Source organism: Taudactylus pleione, unplaced genomic scaffold (assembly GCF_031769625.1).
Source record: "Taudactylus pleione unplaced genomic scaffold, aTauple2 ptg000488l, whole genome shotgun sequence".
NCBI classification, from domain to species: Eukaryota; Metazoa; Chordata; class Amphibia; order Anura; family Myobatrachidae; genus Taudactylus; species Taudactylus pleione.
In genome coordinates, this window is record NW_028284890.1 from 835,594 (window position 1) to 861,174 (window position 25,581).

General features: G+C 45.5%; 1 protein-coding gene across 1 annotated transcript in view; it reads left to right on the plus strand.

Moving 5' to 3' along the window:
- LOC148502622 (uncharacterized) overlaps window positions 1–25,581 on the plus strand; it is a 158,271-nt gene that overhangs the window by 78,100 nt on the left and 54,590 nt on the right. The window contains exon 6 of the mRNA XM_088449603.1: window positions 8,786–9,643. Within this exon, the coding sequence (XP_088305729.1) occupies window positions 8,786–9,643 (858 nt within the window). The remainder of the gene's footprint in view (window positions 1–8,785; window positions 9,644–25,581) is intronic.

Consider the following 25,581-nt stretch of genomic DNA (forward strand, 5'->3'; position numbering starts at 1 on the left):
TCCTTTGGGCGCCGGATTCTCCTCTCAGCGCAGGAGCATCCCCACCCTTAAAAGGATTGCTTTGGGACATCCCCAAGGTCTCCCTGTGGAGCCTATGGACCCTGAAGAAGAAAATGAGTTATGGTAAGAACTTACGTTTAACTCTTTCTTCAAAGTCCATAGGATCCACAGGGCACCCGCCCTGACGCACCTGGCTTCAAATAGGTTGTTTCTGGTCACCGTTTTCCCGTCTCCTCTATGAGTGTGTGGACCCTATGGACTTTGAAGAAAGAGAGTTAACAAAGGTAAGTTCTTACCATAACTCTCATTTTTAGGAGCCATCCCAGTACCTCAGTGCGGAGGGGGATTAAGCCTGGCGGCTGCAGCGATGCTGTGAGAGTTACTGTGTTCGGGACTCTAGTCCTAGATGCAGGGATACGATCTATAGACCTGGAGCCTCGCTCACAATACCCCACCACTGGTTTGTTTGGTATGAAATTCTGATACAATTGTAATATTTAACCACTTAACTTTTTTTTTTTTTCTCTAAAAACCGCTCCAAAATTGTCGTTTTTTTTTGTTTTTGTTTTTTTTATTACAAATCTTAAAAAAAAAAAAATTTCAAACACAGGAACATCAGAACCACCATTGTGACACTCGATTTGAGAATGGATCGAGGCACAAGGTACGTTAGGTGCGTGAGGTTAATTTACTTTTTACCAGCAGCTGCTAATCTTTGCAGCCGCTGGGTGGGGGGGGTCCTGCTTTGCTGACCGATCAGCAGTGATCGGTAGCACAGCAGACACAGAGGGAGAGGGTGCAGGCAAGCAGAGGAACCGGGATTCTCTTCCTGCATCTGCCCTCATGTTTATCTGACTGGTTGAGATTTTACAACCAGAGCAGATAAAGAACTGCCAGGCAAGTGGTTAAAAGTATCATTGCACTTACCTCTTCCCTGGTGGTCCAGGGGTATTTGGCTCCCTTTTTGGGACTCTGGTCTTCCCCCTCCCAGGGAATCAGAGTGGCCTCCCATGCAGCCTCCTGCAATGACATGAGGAGATGCAGGGAGAGCTAGCCAGCACAGCCACCTGATTGTTTTCTTGGAGCTCCAAGGAGATGACACTCGGTGGCCAAGGAGGCTGTTGTCTGGGGATCTTTTCTCCCTGCCTCTGGGCCCACATTCAGAGAGCGTGGTAGTTTCCGTGCAGAATTCTGGAAGTAAATTTTTAGTGGTCACCCCCAGACTTGCTGGCACCTGGGCTGCTGTTACCTTATTGTTTGTTTTGCATTTCTCCTGGACGCTCCTTAGGTATTTTTCTCTGATGTCTGGATGTGCGGACCCTAGACGTTCAGTCTCACAGATCTGTACTGTCACACTGCTGGGGATGTGGGGACCCTAGACGTATTACATATCTGTCCTGTCACACTGCTGGGGATATGGGGACCCTAGACATAGTATCACATATCTGCCCTGTCACACTGCTGGGGATGTGGTGACCCTAGATGTGAGGATACGGGGTTCTCTCAATCACCCAGACACCGAGCAGATGAAACCAACGTGATGGTTTATTTTTCCACAGCACACAGAAATAGATAATATGTCAGGACAAGCAGTAAATCCAGTGAACGGGCAATAAACAGGTAGCAGTCCAGACAGAGGCAGTCCCAGTAGAGTATAATGTCCCAGAACAATTCCACGAAATAGCTAGAGACCCTCAGTCCCCATAGTAGAAACTATCACTGATCACGAAGCAGTGCATAGCGTATGTCCACTCAATCGCTTCCAGGACCCCACACGTAGAAACTATCAGAGATCACACAGCAGTGATAGTCCCTGGGTACAATCAAGCATTTCCAGGACCCCATACAGTAGAAGCTAATCACAGAACACACAGCAATGAATAGCGTATAGGTCCTTGCAGAATTTCCAAGTATAAATCCACAGAACTGGTGATGCGTTCCACTAGTACCTTGGCAGAGCGAGACCTCTTAGCCAAAGTCAGCGACTAACATGTGGAGTTGCCTTTGGTGACATGTTTTAAAATCTTCCAATTTCCCACGATATTGTGACCACCCGGGGGGGGGTTGCACCATCTCCTGATTGGTGCGGGTCCCTTATGCTGTCATTTTCTCCTACCTCCTCCGGATATTACTTCCCTGACGAACACCTGCTGGGATGGTTCGGTTCGGGCTACCAGATTCACGTGAGACACAAAACAGGCAAATGGAAGGAGGAGTAAATCCTGAGCGTCCCCTGGGGAGGTGGGAATTAACTTAGAGGGTCTTTTGTTCTGAAAGGTGTCACCTTGCTCTAGTGGTTACAAATAACACAGACATATGGACCAGGCTAACATCAAGGCTTATCCAGTATTAAACATTACAATTACTTACATTATTATAGTACAGTACATAATAGACATGCTAATGGAAATGTGTGTCCTGAGAATGATCACACATACACTAGGAGACGGATGGGGGACACAAAAGGACTAAAAAGTAAATTGATCTCTGCAATGACTGAGATGCTGCCAGTAAATTTGTAACACACATCCCATGTCCTCACACTAGACATAGTGTCACAGATCTGCCCTTTCACACTGCTGGGGATGTGGGGACCCTAGACATTGTCACAGATCTACCTGTCACACTGCTAGGGATGTTGGGACCATAGACATGTCACAGGTCTGCCCTGTCACACTGCTGGGTATGTGGGGACCTTAGACATAGTGTCACAGGTCTGCCCTGTCACACTGTTGGGGATGTGAGGACCCTAGACAATGTCACAGCTCTGCCCTGTCACACTGCTGTCGATGTGGGGACCCTAGATGTAGTGTCACAGATCTGCCCTGTCACACTGCTGGGGATGTGTGGTCCCTAGACATAGTGTCCCAGATCTGCCCCGTCACACTGCTGGGGATGTGAGGACCCTAGACGTAGTGTCACAGATCTGCCCTATCACACTGCTGGGGATGTGAGGACCCTAGATGTAGTGTCACAGATCTGCCCTGTCACACTGCTGGGGATGTGAGGACCATAGACATAATGTCACAGGTCTGCCCTGTCACACTGCTGGTGATGTGGGGACCCTAGATGTAGTGTCACAGATCTGCCCTGTCACTCTGCTGGGGATGTGAGGACCCTAGACATAGTGTCACAAATCTGCCCCGTCACACTGCTGGGGATGAGGGGACCCTTAGAGATACTATGGACAATATATTTTGGAAATATCTTAAAATGAAACACTAATGATAGATATGTATTCCCTGATATAAAGAGCTTTGACATTTTTTATTGTTCCAACCTGTTTGTTGCAACATTTATGAGATGCCTCCTTATATACTTGGTAAATGCCTCATAAGGAGTTATACCTAGAGAGCTTTCCCCATCCAGTGTATATGGTTAGGTTACTGTACACACATCACTTATATACAATGTATTCAGTCACTGTGTGTCTCCTACAGATGGACCCAGTAACAGAAATACCCCAGAGAGATGTCCCTGTCCTCTTTATTCACAGGATTGTACAAAGGAGAATCACAGGATCGCACAGGGGCATCAGGTAATAAAGGCTCTTCCCGAAAATTGAAATTGACCTGCATTAAATAATTAATCTGCATCTAATTGATTGTTTTACATGCTGATATTATAGTATTATAATTTTTACTTAGATATAAATTACTCAGACATTATTAATATATTATTTTGTTTGGTGGGTAATTTAGGATGAAGACCTGATTGATATTAAGGCAGAAGATATAGAGGGAGAAGAGACTTATGTAACTGATGTGAAGGCAAAAGATACAGAAGGAGAAGAAGAGACATATGTGACTGTTATGAAGGCAGAAGATACATTGGGAGAAGAAGAGACGTATGTGTCTGTTATGAAGGCAGAAGATACATTGGGAGAAGAAGAGACGTATGTGACTTATATGAAGGCAGAAGATACAGAGGGAGAAGAAGAGACGTATGTGACTTATATGAAGGCAGAAGATATAGATGGAGAAGAAGAGACGTATGTGACTGATATGAAGGCAGAAGATACAGAGGGAGAAGAAGAGACGTATGTGACTGATATGAAGGCAGAAGATATAGAGGGAGAAGAAGAGACGTATGTGACTGATATGAAGGCAGAAGATACAGAGGGAGAAGAAGAGACGTATGTGACTGATATGAAGGCAGAAGATACAGAGGGAGAAGAAGAGACGTATGTGACTGATATAAAGGCAGAAGATACAGAGGAAAATGAAGAGACGTATCTGAGGGGTGATCAGCAGTGTAAGGAGGAGGAAATCCCTACAGATATCAGCACAGGTGAGTAATAAACATGTATTACAGAAAAGAGTCATGTATTCTCCTTGCTCAGTCACTACAACAATCTCTTATCCTACACCCTCCTCTGTTAGTGAGCAGTTTGTTAATTTCTAAATCTAATTAGAGGCGGTTACTGCAGATCCGTCCACAGTTTAAGAGAGACATGGAAAGGCAATCAGACCGTGACTGAATGTCTTTAATGGATGCAATATTTTACTCATACCAGAAAATAGAACAAATGGCGGATCTTAGTATAGGACTCGGTATGGGATGCCGGCAGTCGTCTAGCATACCTACGCTTGTTGTTCGGTAAGCTAACCCTCCCCCCCACCCCGCTACTTACCTTTGGTATTCTGGCGGTCAGGATGTTGGGATTGTGATAGGCATCGGTATTACGGCTCCGGTAATATCAGTGTCGGCATTGCGGCTGCTGGGATATGGACTGTAACCCATAGTATGTATCAAGTAGAAATATGTGAATCCTCACCACACTTCTGTAGACTGGTTTCCACACACACTCTGCCCACTGCGATGAATCAGGGCTCGAAATAAGTCAGTGGATGAGTTTAGTAGTGGACGCGTTTAGTAGTTCTGTGTGCTTGGTGCAGGGCTGTATTCCAGATTTTGACATCATTATAAGTGGTTCAAAAAGTGTCCAAGTGGATGACGTTATCCTGATTTCCATTACCCATGAGTGGAACCTTACTCAGATAAGCATATCCATACACTACATATTTTACAGCTATCATTTCGTGTTTTATTTACTACACTATGAGCGCCTTCATGTTATGTTACTTTATTCCTTCCCTACCTTCCATGGTTTGTAGTTATAGTAAGGCCGGTCACTAATGTCCTATGTAATGACAGTACCCAGCAGTGACTGTATAATCTTTGTGTACACTGTAAACTTGTCAGACACATTTTCAGAGATCATTCTCATGGGAGAAATAACATCCACCACTACCTGCTGGGGACAGTAGATAATGGTTCTCAGTGGTTGTTACTCTCCTTGTTCCTAATGGAGGGCCTTGGGGTTACCAAACTCCCTATGGGAGGCTGCTGTCATTTCTTTCCATACCTGGCCCACTCAGGGCAGAGGAGATAAGATGTGGAAGAGGTGATGGGCTCTGGAGCTGGTGGTAGTAGTGGGTCACCCCAGCCATGCCATGCAACTGCTGCTGGTTTATCATGAATCTAAACCTAGATCTAGTCCTTGGGGGGCACCAGGAAAGCTGGGAAAAGGAAGGAAGAAGCAGTAGGAGGTGGTAGAGATAAGGGGGAAGGGGAAGCAGATGGAGACAGAGTGGGAGAAGGAGTAAGATTGAGTCAGCTGCAGAAGAGGATGGTACTACTGGGAGAAGGCAGAGCCATGAGCCAGCAACCTGCTGCTGAAGAGCCCAGCTTCTCTGTTGTTGGCTGCTGCAGCTTCGGCCCCTGTTACATCCTTCCTCCGCTGTTACCACCTCCCACTGGCTGCTGCCTTAGGTCTGCTTGGACTGGATGACACAGAGGCCCTCATTCAGAGCCGGACACTCTGATAGAGCGCTCGCTCTGAATCAGGGCCGTCCCTCTGTTTTTTTTGAGCGGCCTCCTGGCTGCTCGCATAGCTGTGGGTGACCACCCACAGCTATAGCGAGCGGCCAAAAAGATGACCATCGCGACCATCGGGCTTGCGACGAGACCCTTGTGGTAGGGTCTCGTTGCCGCAAGCCCTGGAGTGCTTTCGGCTCTATCAGAGCCGAGAGCACTCCCACTGACATCACTTGTGATGTCAGTGGGGCCGGCCCCAGACGGTAGGCGTTCCCATGGGATCGCCTCTGTCTGGGCAGACACGCCCCCGGGCCCACCCACCATAGGGGGAGTGCTGTCACTCAACATCGACAGCACGCAGAGCTATCCGGGTCTTGCGCATGCGCACGACAGAGCTGGCTCCGTCGTGCGCATGCGCACTGGGCCAACATCGACCCGCTTGCGAGCGCGTCTGAATCAGGCCCAGAGTACAGAGGCTGGAGCCTGAAGGGGTGGCTGTACGGTTTAGAAATATACAAGCAGAGTGTAAATAAAACTCCCAATGACAGACACAGGGACAGGACAGCACTTGGTTCCTGGTCACCTCCGGAGGTCACACACCAGTCTATGGAGCCCAGCCCTCCTGTCTCTCCCTGTATCCAGGGACCTCCAGCCTGTGAGGGGCGACCGGCTTTTTGCATCCAAGGATGCTAGTTTTGGATTTTCTGAGCGTACCCTCCCCTAGGGACAGCTTCTGTATGTCATATGGTCCAGTGTCCCCCAGATTGGATGTGAGAATAAACAGTTGGTGCTGATTATCGCTAACATAAATAATAATAATCCCTTAGTACAGGCTAAGCAGCTGTTCAAAAGTAAAAACTCTGCAGTTTCATAAATATGAACCAAAGAAAAACATCACATGACCTGCGCTATACCAGTCTGTGTGATAAATATAATTCCCAGGTGCAATTCAGAAGAATATCTAATTTATTAAAAGCTGTCTAATAAATATTGCATGGGTCCCAGCATAATACAGATGTTTTACAATAATAAATTGATTTTATATATATATATACTTGCAAGCAGGGCCCTCTGACCTCTATGTCTGTCTGTTATTACTCTGTTTTGTTTTATAAATGTTTCCAATTGTAAAGCGCAATGGTATATGCTGCGCTATATAAGAATCTGTTAATAATTAATAAATAAATATATCACTATACATCAAAACAATATCCACGTAGGGCTAACCGCTTCCTCTCACAATCATATAGAGTAATCCCAATGTCTGTGAGTAATAAGAATTGGAATGTTAGTATAATCCTCCTAAAAGTCACTGTCCAGATTTGTAACTTGCTGATAAAATAAGTGTAATGCCGGGCTTGTCATATTCTTCTAAGATCTAAAGTGTAGGAGCCAGACCACCGTCCTTACCAAAAAAATGATAGGAGTGAGGAGCACAGCTCTGTGTGTTATCCAACTGTTATACACACTATACTAGTCCACAGAATGGCCGCAGTTGAATGAATATAGTAATATGGAGCCCTCCTCACTTCTCTGCACAGCTAATCTGCTCCATCCCCCCCCCTCCTCCAGTAATAATAGAACACATTTGCACATAAAACAATGGAGCCACAAAGTACTACAACCCCCCTCTCCGGGGCCACCTTCCTGAGCACCTACTCCCCCGGGCAACCAACCCCCACTACACAGGGGGTACCCCAGGAAAACCACCCTTCTGCAGCCACAATGCTGTGCAGCTACCCCCGGGCAAACAAACCTTCCCCGCGGCCACAATAAGGAGCACCTAACCTTCCCCCCCCCCTTTAAATTAACTGCAATGGCCACACAACTATGGGGTACCCACCGGCAAACCACCCCTCCGGAACCATCCAGCCCTCCATTCCCCCTCGTGGTCACAACGCTATCTCTTTGAAGCTGCTCTGCAATCCCTGGCCATGCATAGACCCTCTTACCGGAGAGCTCTATGCAGCCGGAGTTAGGATGCAAGCCGGGACAAAGTGGTGATGTGACGTCACCACAGGCTGGGACGGAGAGGAGGAGTCGGCGCAGTCCAAGACAAACAGGCACAGCAGTCACCGCAGGCAACTCTCAGCACATGCACTCCTGTGTATGAAATGACTGCTGCAATGCTACAGAAACTAATCTCCGCTGGGGCTGACAAGGATCTGCTTCCGCCCTCCATGCAAAATCTGGCAGCCAGGCAGAAAAATCTGGTCACCATGACGACCTGGCCCACAGGATTTGTCGAGCCCTGTGTTAATGGGTATACACCGTAGTTAGGTGGGACCGGGTTATGTCACAGTCAGATGCCAGCACTAACCCTGATAGTATGCAGAGGGGTTTATGTTATCACTGTGCTGTTATCACTGCATGTTACTCTCATGTTACAGAGTAACCAGCACAAATGATTACAATAAAGCTGTAATCCCTGCTCTATACATAACAGCGTAACATGTCAGGTGATGAGTTTTACATTGTACCTTAGAGCATTGTTCGTTTATCCATTTGATGGTGATTTAAGGACCTTTAATTATAGTCTTTATGAAAAATTATATTTATGGGGACATTCATATATTTATTTTATTCCCAGCAGATGGATGTAATAGCAGGAATATTTTGAAGGAGAATATAGTTTTATCTACAGATTGTGAAGTAGAAGATAATTACATCAAACAAGATTCCCTGGGAGAAAACCCCATTACCCCAATTATACATCCCGTATCTCACAGTGCAGATGTATCACCTGATCCTGCGTATAATGAGGAATGTTCTCCTGGTACATCTATTACAGCTCTTAGGCTAGATAAAATATTTTCTTCTATAGAAGCCAGAAGTCTTACACAGAACACAAATCATATTACCCATCAGCCACCTAAAGTATGTGAAAGGCCATTTCCATGTTCTGAGTGTGGTAAATGTTTTACACAGAAATCACAGCTTTGTAGACATCTGAGAAGTCACACAGGTGAGAAACCATTTCCATGTTCTGAGTGTGGGAAATGTTTTACACAGAAATCACAGCTTCGTATACATCTGAGAAGTCACACAGGTGAGAAACCATTTCCATGTTCTGAGTGTGGGAAATGTTTTACACAGAAATCACAGCTTTGTAGACATCTGAGAGGTCACACAGGTGAGAAACCATTTCCATGTTCTGAGTGTGGGAAATGTTTTACACAGAAATTAAATCTTGTGATACATCAGAGAAGTCACACAGGTGAGAGGCCATTTCCATGCTCTGAGTGTGGGAAATGTTTTACAAAGAAATCACATCTTGTTATACATCAGAAAAGTCACACAGGTGAGAAACCATTTTCATGCTCTGAGTGTGGGAAATGTTTTACACATAAATCAAATCTTGTTACACATCAGAAACATCACACAGGTGAGAGGCCATTTCCATGCTCTGATTGTGGGAAATGGTTTACACGGAAATTACATCTTGTTACACATCAGAGACATCACACAGGTGAGAGGCCATTTCCATGCTCTGAGTGTGGGAAATGTTTTACACGGAAATCACATCTTGTTATACATCAGAGAAATCACATAGGTGAGAGGCCATTTCCATGCTCTGAGTGTGGGAAATGTTTTACACAGAAATCAGTTCTTGTTACACATCAGAGAAGTCACACAGGTGAGAAACCATTTCCATGCTCTGAGTGTGGGAAATATTTTACACAGAAATCATATCTTGTTATACATCAGAGATATCACATAGGTGAGAAACCATTTCCATGTGCTGAGTGTGGGAAATGTTTTACACAGAAATCACATCTTGTTACACACGAGAGAAGTCACACAGGGGAAAAGCCATTTCCATGTTCTGAGTGTGGGAAAACTTTTACACAGAAATCAGATCTTGTTTCACATAAAAGATGTCACACAGATTAGCTACTCTCATATCCTGATTATCAGAAATCAGGTCTCATTAGACCACCCTTTATTTACACTAGAGAAACAGTGTTTACAAATGAAAATGTATTTTTTAAAGATAACATCTTATTAAACAGCATTTATCCTGACCTCTGACATTTCTGTTTTGTGAGTGGTCATAGTTTGCATTACAGTCCTCGTATCTGCTGTTACTTTTCTTGCTCTATTTTGAAAGGAAAGTGACTGCAGTGTGTAAAGTAGGTTTTGGATTTGGATAACCCAAATGGTATAAAAGGGTGTAGAATGACATTAGGAACAGTGACCAAGGCGGAAACAGAGTTCTGTCATCTAATAACAGACCATAAGGTCTGAGACCTGACAGATAAGTTTCTGCCACCAGCCCCTTCCCCTCCGTTATATCCTGCTATTCCCTCTCTGCTCCTTCCCGAGCTTAGAGAATGAGGCTATAAAGATCTATGAAACTTAATATTGTACTGTATGTACTAATAATTGTATACATGCTACATTGTAATATTGTACTGTATGTACTAATAATTGTATACATGCTACATTGTAATATTGTGCTGTATGTACTAATAATTGTATACATGCTACATTGTAATATTGTACTGTATGTACTAATAATTGTATACATGCTACATTGTAATATTGTGCTGTATGTACTAATAATTGTATACATGCTACATTGTAATATTGTACTGTATGTACTAATAATTGTATACATGCTACATTGTATGTACTAATAATTGTATACATGCTACATTGTAATATCCCATCAGACCCTTAGCACTCCTCTCCCTCCTTGCCCTTACCACCCCTCCCCTTCTGTCTCACCAACTCTGACATCCTTCTCCCCTGCTTCTGGAGAGGAAGTCTTGGCCCTCATATGGTCCTCCCCTCCTTCCACCTCCCCTCTTGACCCTATCCCTTCCCGTCTCCTCTCCCACTTGTCTCCTGCCTGTTCCCATCTGGCTCACCTCCTTAATCTTTCCCTATCATCTGGCTCTGTCCCTTCTGCATTCAAACATGCTCTTGTCTCCCCCATTCTTAAAAAACCTACCCTTGATCCTAACATACTTTCAAACTATCGACCCATCTCTCTTCTCCCTTTTGCTTCCAAACTCCTTGAGCGTATTGTCTACAACCGCCTTACCACCTTTCTTTCCTCCCACTCCCTCCTTGACTCATTTCAATCTGGCTTCCGATCTCTCCACTCCACGGAAACTGCCCTCACGAAAGTCAGCAACGACCTCCTTGCTGCCAAATCCAAGGGCCACTACTCTCTGCTCATTCTCCTTGACCTCTCTGCTGCATTTGACACTGTAGACCACCCTCTCCTCCTGCAAATCCTTTACTCTCTCGGTTTACGTGAAACTGCCCTCTCCTGGCTTTCCTCCTACCTCTCTGATCGTTCCTTCGCTGTGTCCTCTCATGACTCCTCTTCCCCTCCACTTCCACTAAAGGTATATGTTCCCCAAGGTTCTGTTCTTGGACCTCTCCTTTTCTCCCTATATACATCCTCTTTAGGTGAACTCATTAACTCCTTTGACCTCCAATATCATCTCTATGCAGATGATACTCAAATTTACCTTTCCACCCCTGAGCTCACCCCTGAGCTCCTTACCCGTATCTCCAACTGTCTCTCTGCTGTCTCTTCGTGGATGTCCCAGCACTTTCTTAAACTTAACATGTCTAAGACTGAGCTGATCATCTTCCCACCCTCTTCCACGACATCACTTTCCACAATTTCGTTATCTATTGATGGCACAACTATCTCCTCTAGCCCCAAAGTGCGCTGTCTTGGAGTTATCCTAGACTCCTCCCTCTCCTTTAAACCGCACATTCAGCACATCTCGCAGTCCTGCCGTTTTCACCTAAAAAATATCTCCAGGATTAGACCCTTCCTCACCCAGGATGCCACTAAAACCCTCATCCACTCACTGGTCATATCCAGATTGGACTACTGTAACCTTCTCCTAGCTGGCCTCCCAGTCTCTCACCTCTCTCCACTACAATCTGTTCTCAATGCTGCTGCTCGGCTCATCTTCCTCTCCAGACGTTCTATATCTGCTTCCCCTCTCCTTCAAGCCCTACACTGGCTCCCCTTCCCCTTCAGATGCCAATTCAAGGTTCTTACATTCACCTACAAAGCCCTCACCAAATCCTCTCCCGCATACATTTCTGACCTTCTCTCCCTTCACACTCCTACCCGCCCACTTCGCTCAACTAATGCATGCCGCCTCTCTTGCCAACTGATTACTTCCTCCCACTCCCGCATCCGAGATTTTGCCCGTGCTGCTCCCTACCTTTGGAATGCTCTCCCTCTCCCTATCAGACTCTCCACCTCTCTACAAATCTTCAAACGGGCTCTCAAGACCCACTACTTCATCAAGGCCTTCCAGCACTCCTCCTAACCCACCTCATGCTCTTTCCTTCCTATCTTCCCCTTCTGTGTCACGCCTGTCTGTCTGCCCCTCCCCTTCTGTGTCACGCCTGTCTGTCTGCCCCTCCCCTTAGAATGTAAGCTCTCATGAGCAGGGACCTCTTCCCTCATGTGCTTCTCTTTACATTTTCTTCTACTCTCTACTCCCCATTAGGGCACCTATCACGGGACCGCCAACTCCCGGCAGCTTATTGTGAGTGCTTTAATCACTATTTCAGCAATGTATATAAGTTGTGTCCTTGTCCTGCACTGTAATGTACTGTAAGTTACTTGTTTCTTGTTCACTTATTAGTTCTATGTACTATGTAAGGCGCTGCGGAACACTTGTGGCGCCATATAAATAAAGGATAATAATAATAATAATATTGTACTGTATGTACTAATAATTGTATACATGCTACATTGTAATATTGTGCTGTATGTACTAATAATTGTATACATGCTACATTGTAATATTGTGTAGATTTATTTCTCTGGTTCTCCATGTACAAAATGCAGCCAATCATCTTCATGTATTGGGATTCGAGGGACTGAATGTTTGTCATGTGTTAATTAACTAAACAAAGTATTATTAAAAACTGCTATTTATTATACTGAACCAGTTTCATGCATCCAATTATTTCTTTACGGTTTATATTGTTTTATATGTCATGTACACAAACTAGAAGGTCCACAAACATCTGTGGGCTAATGTCATGTAGCAATTATATCATTCCCATTACAAAGCTGCTGTCTCCCTGGGGGATCCATGAATATTGTGGTATATCCATCTCTGAGACACATCTGGGTGCTGTGTGTGATTACCAGCTTCATTCTTACAGGCTAACAGCGTATACAGTAGAAGTGGTCACTGTACTCACCAGGACTCTGCAGTATAAGGAGACACCTGCGGATACACTTGTGTAGATAAATCTCTCTGCGATGGTACATTTGGCAATGGCTGTGCCACATTTTTTTCAGCAGAGTAAAATACTTTTCACATTTTATCCAAAGAGGAATGAAAATGATGATTATCTAGCAGGGAAAGCACCAGCGGTCACAGCCCCTGTATGACACCAGTAATATATTAGCATGGAGCAGTGTGTGCAGTCAGTGTGATGATTATCTAGCAGGGAAAGCACCAGCGGTCACAGCCCCTGTATGACACCAGTAATATATTAGCATGGAGCAGTGTGTGCAGTCAGTGTGATGATTATCTAGCAGGGAAAGCACCAGCGGTCACAGCCCCTGTATGACACCAGTAATATATTAGCATGGAGCAGTGTGTGCAGTCAGTGTGATGATTATCTAGCAGGGAAAGCACCAGCGGTCACAGCCCCTGTATGACACCAGTAATATATTAGCTTGGAGCAGTGTGTGCAGTCAGTGTGATTATCTAGCAGGGAAAGCACCAGCGGTCACAGCCCCTGTATGACACTAGTAATATGTTAGCATGGAGCAGTGTGTGCAGTCAGTGTGATGATTATATAGCAGGGAAAGCACCAGCAGTCACAGCCCCTGTATTACACCAGTAATATGTTAGCTTGGAGCAGTGTGTGCAGTCAGTGTGATTATCTAGCAGGGAAAGCACCAGCGGTCACAGCCCCTGTATGACACTAGTAATATGTTAGCATGGAGCAGTGTGTGCAGTCAGTGTGATGATTATATAGCAGGGAAAGCACCAGCAGTCACAGCCCCTGTATGACACCAGTAATATGTTAGCATGGAGCAGTGTGTGCAGTCAGTGTGATGATTATCTAGCAGGGAAAGCACCAGCGGTCACAGCCCCTGTATGACACCAGTAATATGTTAGCATGGAGCAGTGTGTGCAGTCAGTGTGATGATTATCTAGCAGGGAAAGCACCAGCGGTCACAGCCCCTGTATGACACCAGTAATATGTTAGCATGGAGCAGTGTGTGCAGTCAGTGTGATGATTATCTAGCAGGGAAAGCACCAGCGGTCACAGCCCCTGTATGACACCAGTAATATATTAGCATGGAACAGTGTGTGCAGTCAGTGTGATGATTATCTAGCAGGGAAAGCACCAGCGGTCACAGCCCCTGTATGACACCAGTAATATATTAGCATGGAGCAGTGTGTGCAGTCAGTGTGATGATTATCTAGCAGGGAAAGCACCAGCAGTCACAGCCCCTGTATGACACCAGTAATATGTTAGCATGGAGCAGTGTGTGCAGTCAGTGTGATGATTATCTAGCAGGGAAAGCACCAGCGGTCACAGCCCCTGTATGACACCAGTAATATATTTGCATGGAACAGTGTGTGCAGTCAGTGTGATGATTATCTAGCAGGGAAAGCACCAGCGGTCACAGCCCCTGTATGACACCAGTAATATATTAGCATGGAACAGTATGTGCAGTCAGTGTGATGATTATCTAGCAGGGAAAGCACCAGCGGTCACAGCCCCTGTATGACACCAGTAATATATTAGCATGGAACAGTGTGTGCAGTCAGTGTGATGATTATCTAGCAGGGAAAGCACCAGCGGTCACAGCCCCTGTATGACACCAGCAATATGTTAGCATGGAGCAGTGTGTGCAGTCAGTGTGATGATTATATAGCAGGGAAAGCACTAGTGAATGTATGATTCAATAAGAAACAAATACAGTATATTTCACATAACTCAATATATACAGATATATTTCATATACTTACATATAGTTACAAGTTACAAATATCCATATACTGATATATCATACAGAGCACATATATACATTAGTCAGTATTAGAACCACCCGTCAGCCATGATGCTGCAGCAGGACTCAGCTATCATGGTCACTATAAGCACGATATTACATAACTTGTTTTTCTCAATGTAGAGAGTATAAAGAATACAATAAGATCTTTCCTATTACGCACAGTCTGAGCTATATCCCACATATATAGATACAGCCCACGGAGCAAGGATGTTAGCAGGACACGTAGCCTCCTCCATAGTATTCCAAGGACAGGACGGAGGATTCTAATAATACCAATAAGAATAAACTATGTCTCCATATTATTATAGATGTGTTATCAGATTATGCCAGAAGTCATCCAGTGCTTGCATGCCATAGAGGTAACAATCATGTTAGAGGGCGTGATAATGTGTAATGGTTCTGTAACTGACATGACCAGTGTATAAAGGATCTGTGATTTGTACTCCTCCTTGTTACTTGTGCACTAACCCTGAGAGATGCATTTATACTCTCAGTAAGATTATTTCATTCATTAATAAAGTATTTATTCTTAATAATATCCGTGCCGGAGGAATTACTTGGTGAAGCAGCACCTGGGAGAATTCATTCCTGTATAAAAGGGATTTTCTATAGCTGGAGGCACTGGCTTCCAGGACTTACAGAATGCACCTCATCATGTATCCAGTGTAACCATAGTGACGGGGGGAGAACTACTTGCTGATTGGCCAGTGGCTTGAGGGTCTTCACTAGTCATCTCTCGATATCTTGGTGAGTATAAGAATTATTGTATTTATAATACATGTTCCTATACTCAGAGATAGTGTGAGAGAGATAATATTGGTGATCGGGTGTCTTCTACTAGGTGTTGAACTCATCAATATGTGAATTTGACATAGTGTAGCTGCATATAAGTGATTTTGTAATTAAATTATTGAAGTAGTAAAATTAAATTGATAAATAAAATAATAACATATTTTAAACTATAGTCTGATCAGCCATATATACTGTATACATATATATAAAAAATACAATAATAATAAATATAATTGGCAGTTTATTAATTTACTGAACGTTTAAATTATAATTAAGAATAATTGAAATTTGTGACGTAATTAGAGACATTTATATTGATATGTGGAATATTGGTTGGGGTGGAGCCATTTTTTTTCATAAGACAGACGTGTCCCAAGGTGTAGTATAGACCTGTAGAAAATATGGGCGCTGATATTTCCTTGGAGAAAAGGGCTAAAATTCGCTCAGAACAATCATGTGCATATTACATCATGAAACAAATGAATCCTGATTACCTGCAGTTCTGTGATGAATGGTATAAATTGACAAAAGGTAACAGGATGTGTTTTCCTGTGTATGGAACATTTAACACAGACAGTTTAGATTTAGTTGGGGAAAAGATTTAATCTCTTCTTTGAGCACAACACAGAGAAAAACATTTGCAGTGTTTACATAATTGGTATCATCACTCTATAACCAGGGATAGGAAACCTCAGGCCCGGGGGCCGCATAAGGCCCCCAGAATCATTTGGTCTGGCCCTCTGAACTTTTTTCTGCTAGACTCATCTGGCTAGCACTGTGTACCTAGAATGGCACCCTGCAGCCAGAATCTATGCAGCAGTGCCACCTGGAGCGTCCTTAGGATGCTTCAGACAGTCACACTGCTGCCCTCACAGCTCCCTGGAGCATCTTCGGGATGCTCCAGGCATTGCTTTAATCACCAGTAATTGTGGTTCGCCCCCCCCCGTGTGACATCACACAGAGGGGGCGTGGCCTGAATAGAGCCCACAAATAATGTTATATATATCAAAATGGCCCTCGGCAGAATAAGGGTCCCTCTCCTCTGCTCTAAACTGTATAAACTGCAGACTGTAAAGGGGGGTGTTTAGCCCATGGTTCCAGTGCGAGATAACACCTTATACCCTATGCTCCCACAGAATACTTGTCCTCCTGCATATTGTCCATTGTTCCCTGAAAATATCACTGGTATATCAGATGTACAGTGGCATGATGAATTACAGATGGCAGGGCTTGCATGTAAGGTGGTAGATTCCCCCAGACAAGTACCAGTATTTGCCTCACAGCCTGTATCTGCATCAGCTTCGTTGGTTTATGCAGAAGGAGCACGTCTGTATAAACCTAAGTCAGCACCAGTTGGTTTATGCAGAAGGAGCACGCCCAAAAATACTTCAGTCAGCACCAGTTGGTTTATGCAGAGGTAGCACGTCTGTAATTACCTAAGTCAGCACCAGTTGGTTTATGCAGTAGGAGCACGTCTGTAATTACCTAAGTCAGCATCAGTTGGTTTATGCAGAGGTAGCACGTCTGTAATTACCTAAGTCAGCATCAGTTGGTTTATGCAGAGGTAGCACGTCTGTAATTACCTAAGTCAGCATCAGTTGGTTTATGCAGAAGGAGCACGTCTGTAATTACCTAAGTCAGCACCAGTTGGTTTATGCAGAAGGAGCACGTCTGTAATTACCTAAGTCAGCATCAGTTGGTTTATGCAGAAGGAGCACGTCTGTAATTACCTAAGTCAGCACCAGTTGGTTTATGCAGAAGGAGCACGTCTGTAATTACCTAAGTCAGCACCAGTTGGTTTATGCAGAAGGAGCACGTCTGTAATTACCTAAGTCAGCACCAGTTGGTTTATGCAGAAGGAGCACGTCTGTAAATACCTAAGTCAGCACCAGTTGGTTTATGCAGAAGGAGCACGTCTGTAATAACCTAAGTCAGCATCAGTTGGTTTATGCAGAAGGAGCACGTCTGTAATTACCTAAGTCAGCACCAGTTGGTTTATGCAGAGGTAGCACGTCTGTAATTACCTAAGTCAGCACCAGTTGGTTTATGCAGAGGTAGCACGTCTGTAATTACCTAAGTCAGCACCAGTTGGTTTATGCAGAAGGAGCACGTCTGTAATTACCTAAGTCAGCACCAGTTGGTTTATGCAGTAGGAGCACGTCTGTAATTACCTAAGTCAGCATCAGTTGGTTTATGCAGAAGGAGCACGTCTGTAATTACCTAAGTCAGCATCAGTTGGTTTATGCAGAAGGAGCACGTCTGTAATTACCTAAGTCAGCACCAGTTGGTTTATGCAGTAGGAGCACGTCTGTAATTACCTAAGTCAGCATCAGTTGGTTTATGCAGTAGGAGCATGTCTGTAATTACCTAAGTCAGCATCAGTTGGTTTATGCAGAAGGAGCACGTCTGTAATTACCTAAGTCAGCACCAGTTGGTTTATGCAGAAGGAGCACGTCTGTAATTACCTAAGTCAGCACCAGTTGGTTTATGCAGAAGGAGCACGTCTGTAAATACCTAAGTCAGCACCAGTTGGTTTATGCAGAAGGAGCACGTCTGTAATAACCTAAGTCAGCATCAGTTGGTTTATGCAGAAGGAGCACGTCTGTAATAACCTAAGTCAGCATCAGTTGGTTTATGCAGAAGGAGCACGCCCAAAAATACTTCAGTCAGCACCAGTTGGTTTATGCAGAGGTAGCACGTCTGTAATTACCTAAGTCAGCACCAGTTGGTTTATGCAGTAGGAGCACGTCTGTAATTACCTAAGTCAGCATCAGTTGGTTTATGCAGAAGGAGCACGTCTGTAATTACCTAAGTCAGCACCAGTTGGTTTATGCAGTAGGAGCACGTCTGTAATTACCTAAGTCAGCATCAGTTGGTTTATGCAGTAGGAGCATGTCTGTAATTACCTAAGTCAGCATCAGTTGGTTTATGCAGAAGGAGCACGTCTGTAATTACCTAAGTCAGCACCAGTTGGTTTATGCAGAAGGAGCACGTCTGTAATTACCTAAGTCAGCACCAGTTGGTTTATGCAGAAGGAGCACGTCTGTAATTACCTAAGTCAGCACCAGTTGGTTTATGCAGAAGGAGCACGTCTGTAAATACCTAAGTCAGCACCAGTTGGTTTATGCAGAAGGAGCACGTCTGTAATAACCTAAGTCAGCATCAGTTGGTTTATGCAGAAGGAGCACGTCTGTAATAACCTAAGTCAGCATCAGTTGGTTTATGCAGAAGGAGCACGTCTGTAATAACCTAAGTCAGCATCAGTTGGTTTATGCAGAAGGAGCACGCCCAAAAATACTTCAGTCAGCACCAGTTGGTTTATGCAGAGGTAGCACGTCTGTAATTACCTAAGTCAGCACCAGTTGGTTTATGCAGTAGGAGCACGTCTGTAATTACCTAAGTCAGCATCAGTTGGTTTATGCAGAAGGAGCACGTCTGTAATTACCTAAGTCAGCATCAGTTGGTTTATGCAGAAGGAGCACGTCTGTAATTACCTAAGTCAGCACCAGTTGGTTTATGCAGTAGGAGCACGTCTGTAATTACCTAAGTCAGCATCAGTTGGTTTATGCAGTAGGAGCATGTCTGTAATTACCTAAGTCAGCATCAGTTGGTTTATGCAGAAGGAGCACGTCTGTAATTACCTAAGTCAGCATCAGTTGGTTTATGCAGAAGGAGCACGTCTGTAATTACCTAAGTCAGCATCAGTTGGTTTATGCAGAAGGAGCACGTCTGTAATTACTAGGGGTGTGCACCGGCCACTTTTCGTGTTTTGTGTTTTGGTTTTGGATCTGGATCTTTCTTCGTGTTTTGGATCTGGATTGGTTTTGCCAAAACCACCCTTCCGTGTTTTGGGTTCTGGGTTTTGTGTTTTGGATCTGTATTTTTTTTAAAAAAGCATAAAAACAGCTAAAATCACAGAATTTGTAGGTTTTTCTGCTCCTATGCTATTATTAACCTCAATAACCTTAATTTCCACTCATTTCCAGTCTATTCTGAACACCTCACACCTCACAATAGTGTTTTTATGTCCAAAACGTTGCACCGAGGTAGCTGGATGACTATGCTAAGCGACACGAGTGGGCGGCACAAACACGTGACCCATCTAGGCGTGAAACTGCAGTGGCAGACAGGATGGCAGTTTGAAAAACTAGGCCCCAAACTGTACATAATGCAAAGAAAAAAAGAGGTGCAAGATGGAATTGTCCTTGGGCCCTCCCACCCACCCTTATGTTGTATAAACAGGACATGCACACTTTAACAAACCAATCATTTCAGCGCCAGGGTCTGCCACACAACTGTGGCTGAAATGATTGGTTCGTTTGGGCCCCCACAAAACAAGCTGGCAATTAATGTGTCCCTGCACAAACTGGCTCTATGGAGGCAAGATGTCATCCTCATCCTCCTCATCCACCGATTCCTCACCCTCTTCAGTGTGTACATCCTCATCCTCACAAAGTATTAACTCGTCCCCACTTGAATCCACCACCACAGGTCCCTCTGTACCTTCTGGAGGCTGGTCTCCCTGGAAGAGCTGATAATTCATTTTGATGAACATCATCTTCTCCACATTCTGTGGAAGCAACCTCCTACGCCTTTCGCTGACAAGGTTCCCGGCTGCACTAAACACTCTTTCGGAGTACACACTGGAGGGGGGGCAACTCAGGTAAAATAGAGCCAGTTTGTACAGGGGCCTCCAAATTGCCTCTTTTTCCTGCCAGTACAGGTATGGACTGTCTGCCATGCCTACTTGGATGCTGTCACCGATGTAATCCTCCACCATTCTGTCAATGGTGACAGTATCATATGCAGTGACAGTAGACATGTCAGAAATTGTTGCCAGGTCCTTCAGTCCGGACCAGATGTCCAAACTTGGTCCTGCCTGCCCTGCATCACCGCCAGCGGGTTGCTTAGGATACCTAAGTTTTTTCCTGGCAGCCCCAGTTGCAGGAGAAAATGAAGAAGGAGCCGTTGACGTGTCACGTTCCGCTTCAGCTGACAGTGTGTTCACCAGCAGGTCTTTGCACCTCTGCAGGCTTGTGTCGGCTGGAAAGAGAGACACCACATAGGCTTTAAACCTAGGATCGAGCACGGTGGCCAAAACGTAGTGGTCTGATTTCAACAGATTGACCACCCTGGAATCCTGGCAAAGCGAATGAAGGGCTTCATCCACAAGTCCCACATGCCGAGCGGAATCGCTCCGTCTTAGCTCCTCCTTCACTTTCTCCAGCTGCTTCTGCAAAAGCCTGATGAGGGGAATGACCTGACTCAAGCTGGCAGTGTCTGAACTGACTTCACGTGTGGCAAGTTCGAAGGGCTGGAGAACCTTGCACAACACGGAAATCATTCTCCACTGCGCTTGAGTCAGGTGCATACCCCCTCCTTTGCCTATGTCATAGGTGGATGTATAGGCTTGTATGGCCTTTTGCTGCTCCTCCATCCTCTGAAGCATATAGAGGGTTGAGTTCCACCGCGTCACAACCTCTTGCTTCAGGTGATGGCGGGGCAGGTTCAAGAGTGTTTGCTGGCGCTCCAGTCTTCGGCACGCAGTCGCTGAATGGCGAAAGTGGCCAGAAATTTTTCGGGCCACCCAAAGCGTCTCCTGCACGCCCCTGTCGCTTTTCAGAAAATTCTGCACCACCAAGTTTATTGTGTGAGCAAAACATGGGACGTGCTGGAATTTGCCCAGATGTAATGCCCGCACAATATTGGTGGCGTTGTCAGATATCACAAATCCCCAGGAGAGTCTAAGTGGGGTAAGCCACTGGGCGATGATTTCCCTCAGTTTCTCTAAGAGGTTGTCGGCGGTGTGCCTCTTACTGAAACCGGTGATACACAGCGTAGCCTGCCTTGTAACGAGCTGGCGTTTCTGAGATGCTGCTACTGGTGACGCTGCTGCTGTTGCTGCGTAAGGTGATACATCTACCCAGTGGGCTGTCACAGTCATATAGTCCTTAGTCTGCCCTGTTCCACTTGTCCACATGTCCGTGGTTAAGTGGACATTGTGTACAACGGCATTTTTCAGGACACTGAGGACACTTTTTCTGACGTTTCTGTACAGTCTCGGTATCGCCTGCCTAGTGAAGTGGAATCTAGACGGGATTTGGAACCGGGGACACACTACCTCCATCAATTGTCTAAATCCCACTGCACTATTGGCGGATACCGGAAGCACGTCTAACACCAACATAGCAGTCAAGGCCTCAGTTATACGTTTTGCTTCAGGATGACTGCTGTCGTACTTCATCCTCCTCGCTAAGGACTGTTGGAGGGTCAATTGTTTAGTAAAAGTAGTGGTGTTCCTACTTCCTCTCTGGGATGATGAACGACTCCCAGCAGCAGCAACAGCAGCAGCGGCAGCAGTAGGCGTAGCAATGCAGGATCCTCCAGAGGAATCCCGGATAGGAGAGTCAGTCATGCCAGTGACATGGCCTGCAGGACTACTTCCGATCCTGACTAAGGAGGAAATTGACGAGGAGGGAGTTGACGGTGTGGTTTGCAGGCGCTTGGATACAACAGGACAACGGGATTTAGGTGTCCCTGGACTGCTTACGGTCTTAGCCAAAGTTTCTGAACTTGACAGTAACTTTTTATGAACGCGCTGCAGGTGCCGTATAAGGGAGGATGTTCCTAGGTGGTTGACGTCCCTACCCCTACTTATTTCACCTTTACATATGGTACATATGGCAAGACAGTTGTTGTCCGGATTTGGATAGAAATATTGCCAGACCAAAGAGGTGGAATGTTTGGTCTTCTGCCCAGGCATGACCGTGATGGGCTTTTTCATCCCACGGACAACAACTGTCTCCCCCGGAGCCTGATTTAAACAAACCACATCACCATCAGAATCCTCCTCGCCAACTTCCTCCTCAGCGCCAGCTACACCAGTATCCTCATCCTGTTGTACTTCAACAGTGACATCTTCAATTTGCATATCAGCAAGTGGACTGTGGGTGCTCCTTTCAGCACTTGCAGGGGGCATGCAAATGGTGGAAAGAGCCACCTCTTCCCGTCCAGTGCTGGGAAGGTCAGGCATCGCAACCACCACCACACTTGGACTCTCCTTGGGGATTTGTGATATCTTCTTAGAAAGCACAGTTCTTCGCTGTGCTTTTGCCAGCTTAACTCTTTTGATTTTTTTAGTGGGAGGAGGGCTTCCATCGTCATGTGAAGCTGAACCACTAGTCATGAACATACTAGGGATCGACCTTAGCCGTTCCTTGCCACTCCGTGTCGTAAATGGCATATTGGCAAGTTTACGTTTCTCTTCAGCTGATTTAAATGTCTTTTTCAAGGTCATTTTCCTGAACTTTGCCATTTGGGATTGTATGTGCCCTCTACTATGACATTGGGCATCGGCCTTGGCAGACGACGTTGATGGCATGTTATCGTCTATGTCATGACTAGTGGCAGCAGCTTCAGCACTAGGAGGAAGTGGTTCTTGATCTTTCTCTATTTTATTTTTATCGGAGAAAGTTTGGTCCTCCATTTATGTTATATCGATTTGATATATACGTGCGGCTAAACACAGAAAATAATTTTTTTTTTGGTTTGGACTGGAGTGTACTTTGTGGGTTACAGCACCCTTTAACGGTCAAGCCAGCCGGCCCTTTACTTATGACACAGGCGCACTCTTGGCACTACTTTGTTGATGCACGTGCGGCTACTGCGCACACAATTCACAAACACAGAAAATAATTTTTTTTTGGTTTGGACTGGAGTGTACTTTCGGGGGTTACAGCACCCTTTAACGGTCAAGCCAGCCGGCCCTTTACTTATGACACAGGCGCACTCTTGGCACTACTTTGTTGATGCACGTGCGGCTACTGCGCACACAATTCACAAACACAGAAAATAATTTTTTTTTTGGTTTGGACTGGAGTGTACTTTCGGGGGTTACAGCACCCTTAACGGTCAAGCCAGCCGGCCCTTTACTTATGACACAGGCGCACGCTTGGCACTACTTTGTTGATGCACGTGTGGCTACTGCGCACACAATTCACAAACACAGAAAATAATTTTTTTTTTGGTTTGGACTGGAGTGTACTTTCGGGGGTTACAGCACCCTTAACGGTCAAGCCAGCCGGCCCTTTACTTATGACACAGGCGCACGCTTGGCACTACTTTGTTGATGCACGTGCGGCTACTGCGCACACAATTCACAAACACAGAAAATAATTTTTTTTTTGGTTTGGACTGGAGTGTACTTTCGGGGGTTACAGCACCCTTAACGGTCAAGCCAGCCGGCCCTTTACTTATGACACAGGTGCACTCTTGGCACTACTTTGTTGATGCACGTGCGGCTACTGCGCACACAATTCACAAACACAGAAAATAATTTTTTTTTGGTTTGGACTGGAGTGTACTTTCGGGGGTTACAGCACCCTTTAACGGTCAAGCCAGCCGGCCCTTTACTTATGACACAGGCGCACGCTTGGCACTACTTTGTTGATGCACGTGCGGCTACTGCGCACACAATTCACAAACACAGAAAATAATTTTTTTTTTGGCTTGGACTGGAGTGTACTTTCGGGGGTTACAGCACCCTTAACGGTCAAGCCAGCCGGCCCTTTACTTATGACACAGGCGCACGCTTGGCACTACTTTGTTGATGCACGTGCGGCTACTGCGCACACAATTCACAAACACAGAAAATAATTTTTTTTTTGGTTTGGACTGGAGTGTACTTTGGGGGTTACAGCACCCTTTAACGGTCAAGCCAGCCGGCCCTTTACTTATGACACAGGCGCACGCTTGGCACTACTTTGTTGATGCACGTGCGGCTACTGCGCACACAATTCACAAACACAGAAAATTATTTTTTTTTTGGTTTGGACTGGAGTGTACTTTCGGGGGTTACAGCACCCTTAACGGTCAAGCCAGCCGGCCCTTTACTTATGACACAGGCGCACGCTTGGCACTACTTTGTTGATGCACGTGCGGCTACTGCGCACACAATTCACAAACACAGAAAATAATTTTTTTTTTGGTTTGGACTGGAGTGTACTTTCGGGGGTTACAGCACCCTTAACGGTCAAGCCAGCCGGCCCTTTACTTATGACACAGGCGCACGCTTGGCACTACTTTGTTGATGCACGTGCGGCTACTGCGCACACAATTCACAAACACAGAAAATAATTTTTTTTTTGGTTTGGACTGGAGTGTACTTTCGGGGGTTACAGCACCCTTAACGGTCAAGCCAGCCGGCCCTTTACTTATGACACAGGCGCACGCTTGGCACTACTTTGTTGATGCACGTGCGGCTACTGCGCACACAATTCACAAACACAGAAAATATATTATTTTTTTAGCACTTGGGGGGAGCACCCCTGATGGACAGAGCACCCCCTGGACAACACTACAGCACTCCTTTAGGACTGGGATACTGCACAGGACTTTGGAGTGGACACAGCCCCTATGGAGAACTGACTGCACAACACAGTCCAGCCAGCCCCTATGGACTTTGAAGTAGTGGACACAGCCCCTATTAACAACAGCAGCACAGCACAACACAGCCAGCCCCTATGGACTTTGAAGTAGTGGACAACAGCAGCACTACACTACACTACACTACACAGCCCTAACTCCCACCCTCCCTCTTCACTGTCCACAGCCGAGTGAGAAAATGGCGCCGACGTGTGTACCTTATATAGGATCCAAAACCCGCGAGACTCGGAAGGCGGGAAGATGACGTTTTGCCTCGATTTCAGATCCGAGTCAGGCGGGAAAAGTCGAGCCTGACTCGGATCGGACTCGGATCGGGGGGGCTCGGGGGGGTTCGGATTTCAGAAATCCGAACCCGCTCACCCCTAGTAATTACCTAAGTCAGCATCAGTTGGTTTATGCAGAAGGAGCACGTCTGTAATTACCTAAGTCAGCATCAGTTGGTTTATGCAGAAGGAGCACGTCTGTAATTACCTAAGTCAGCACCAGTT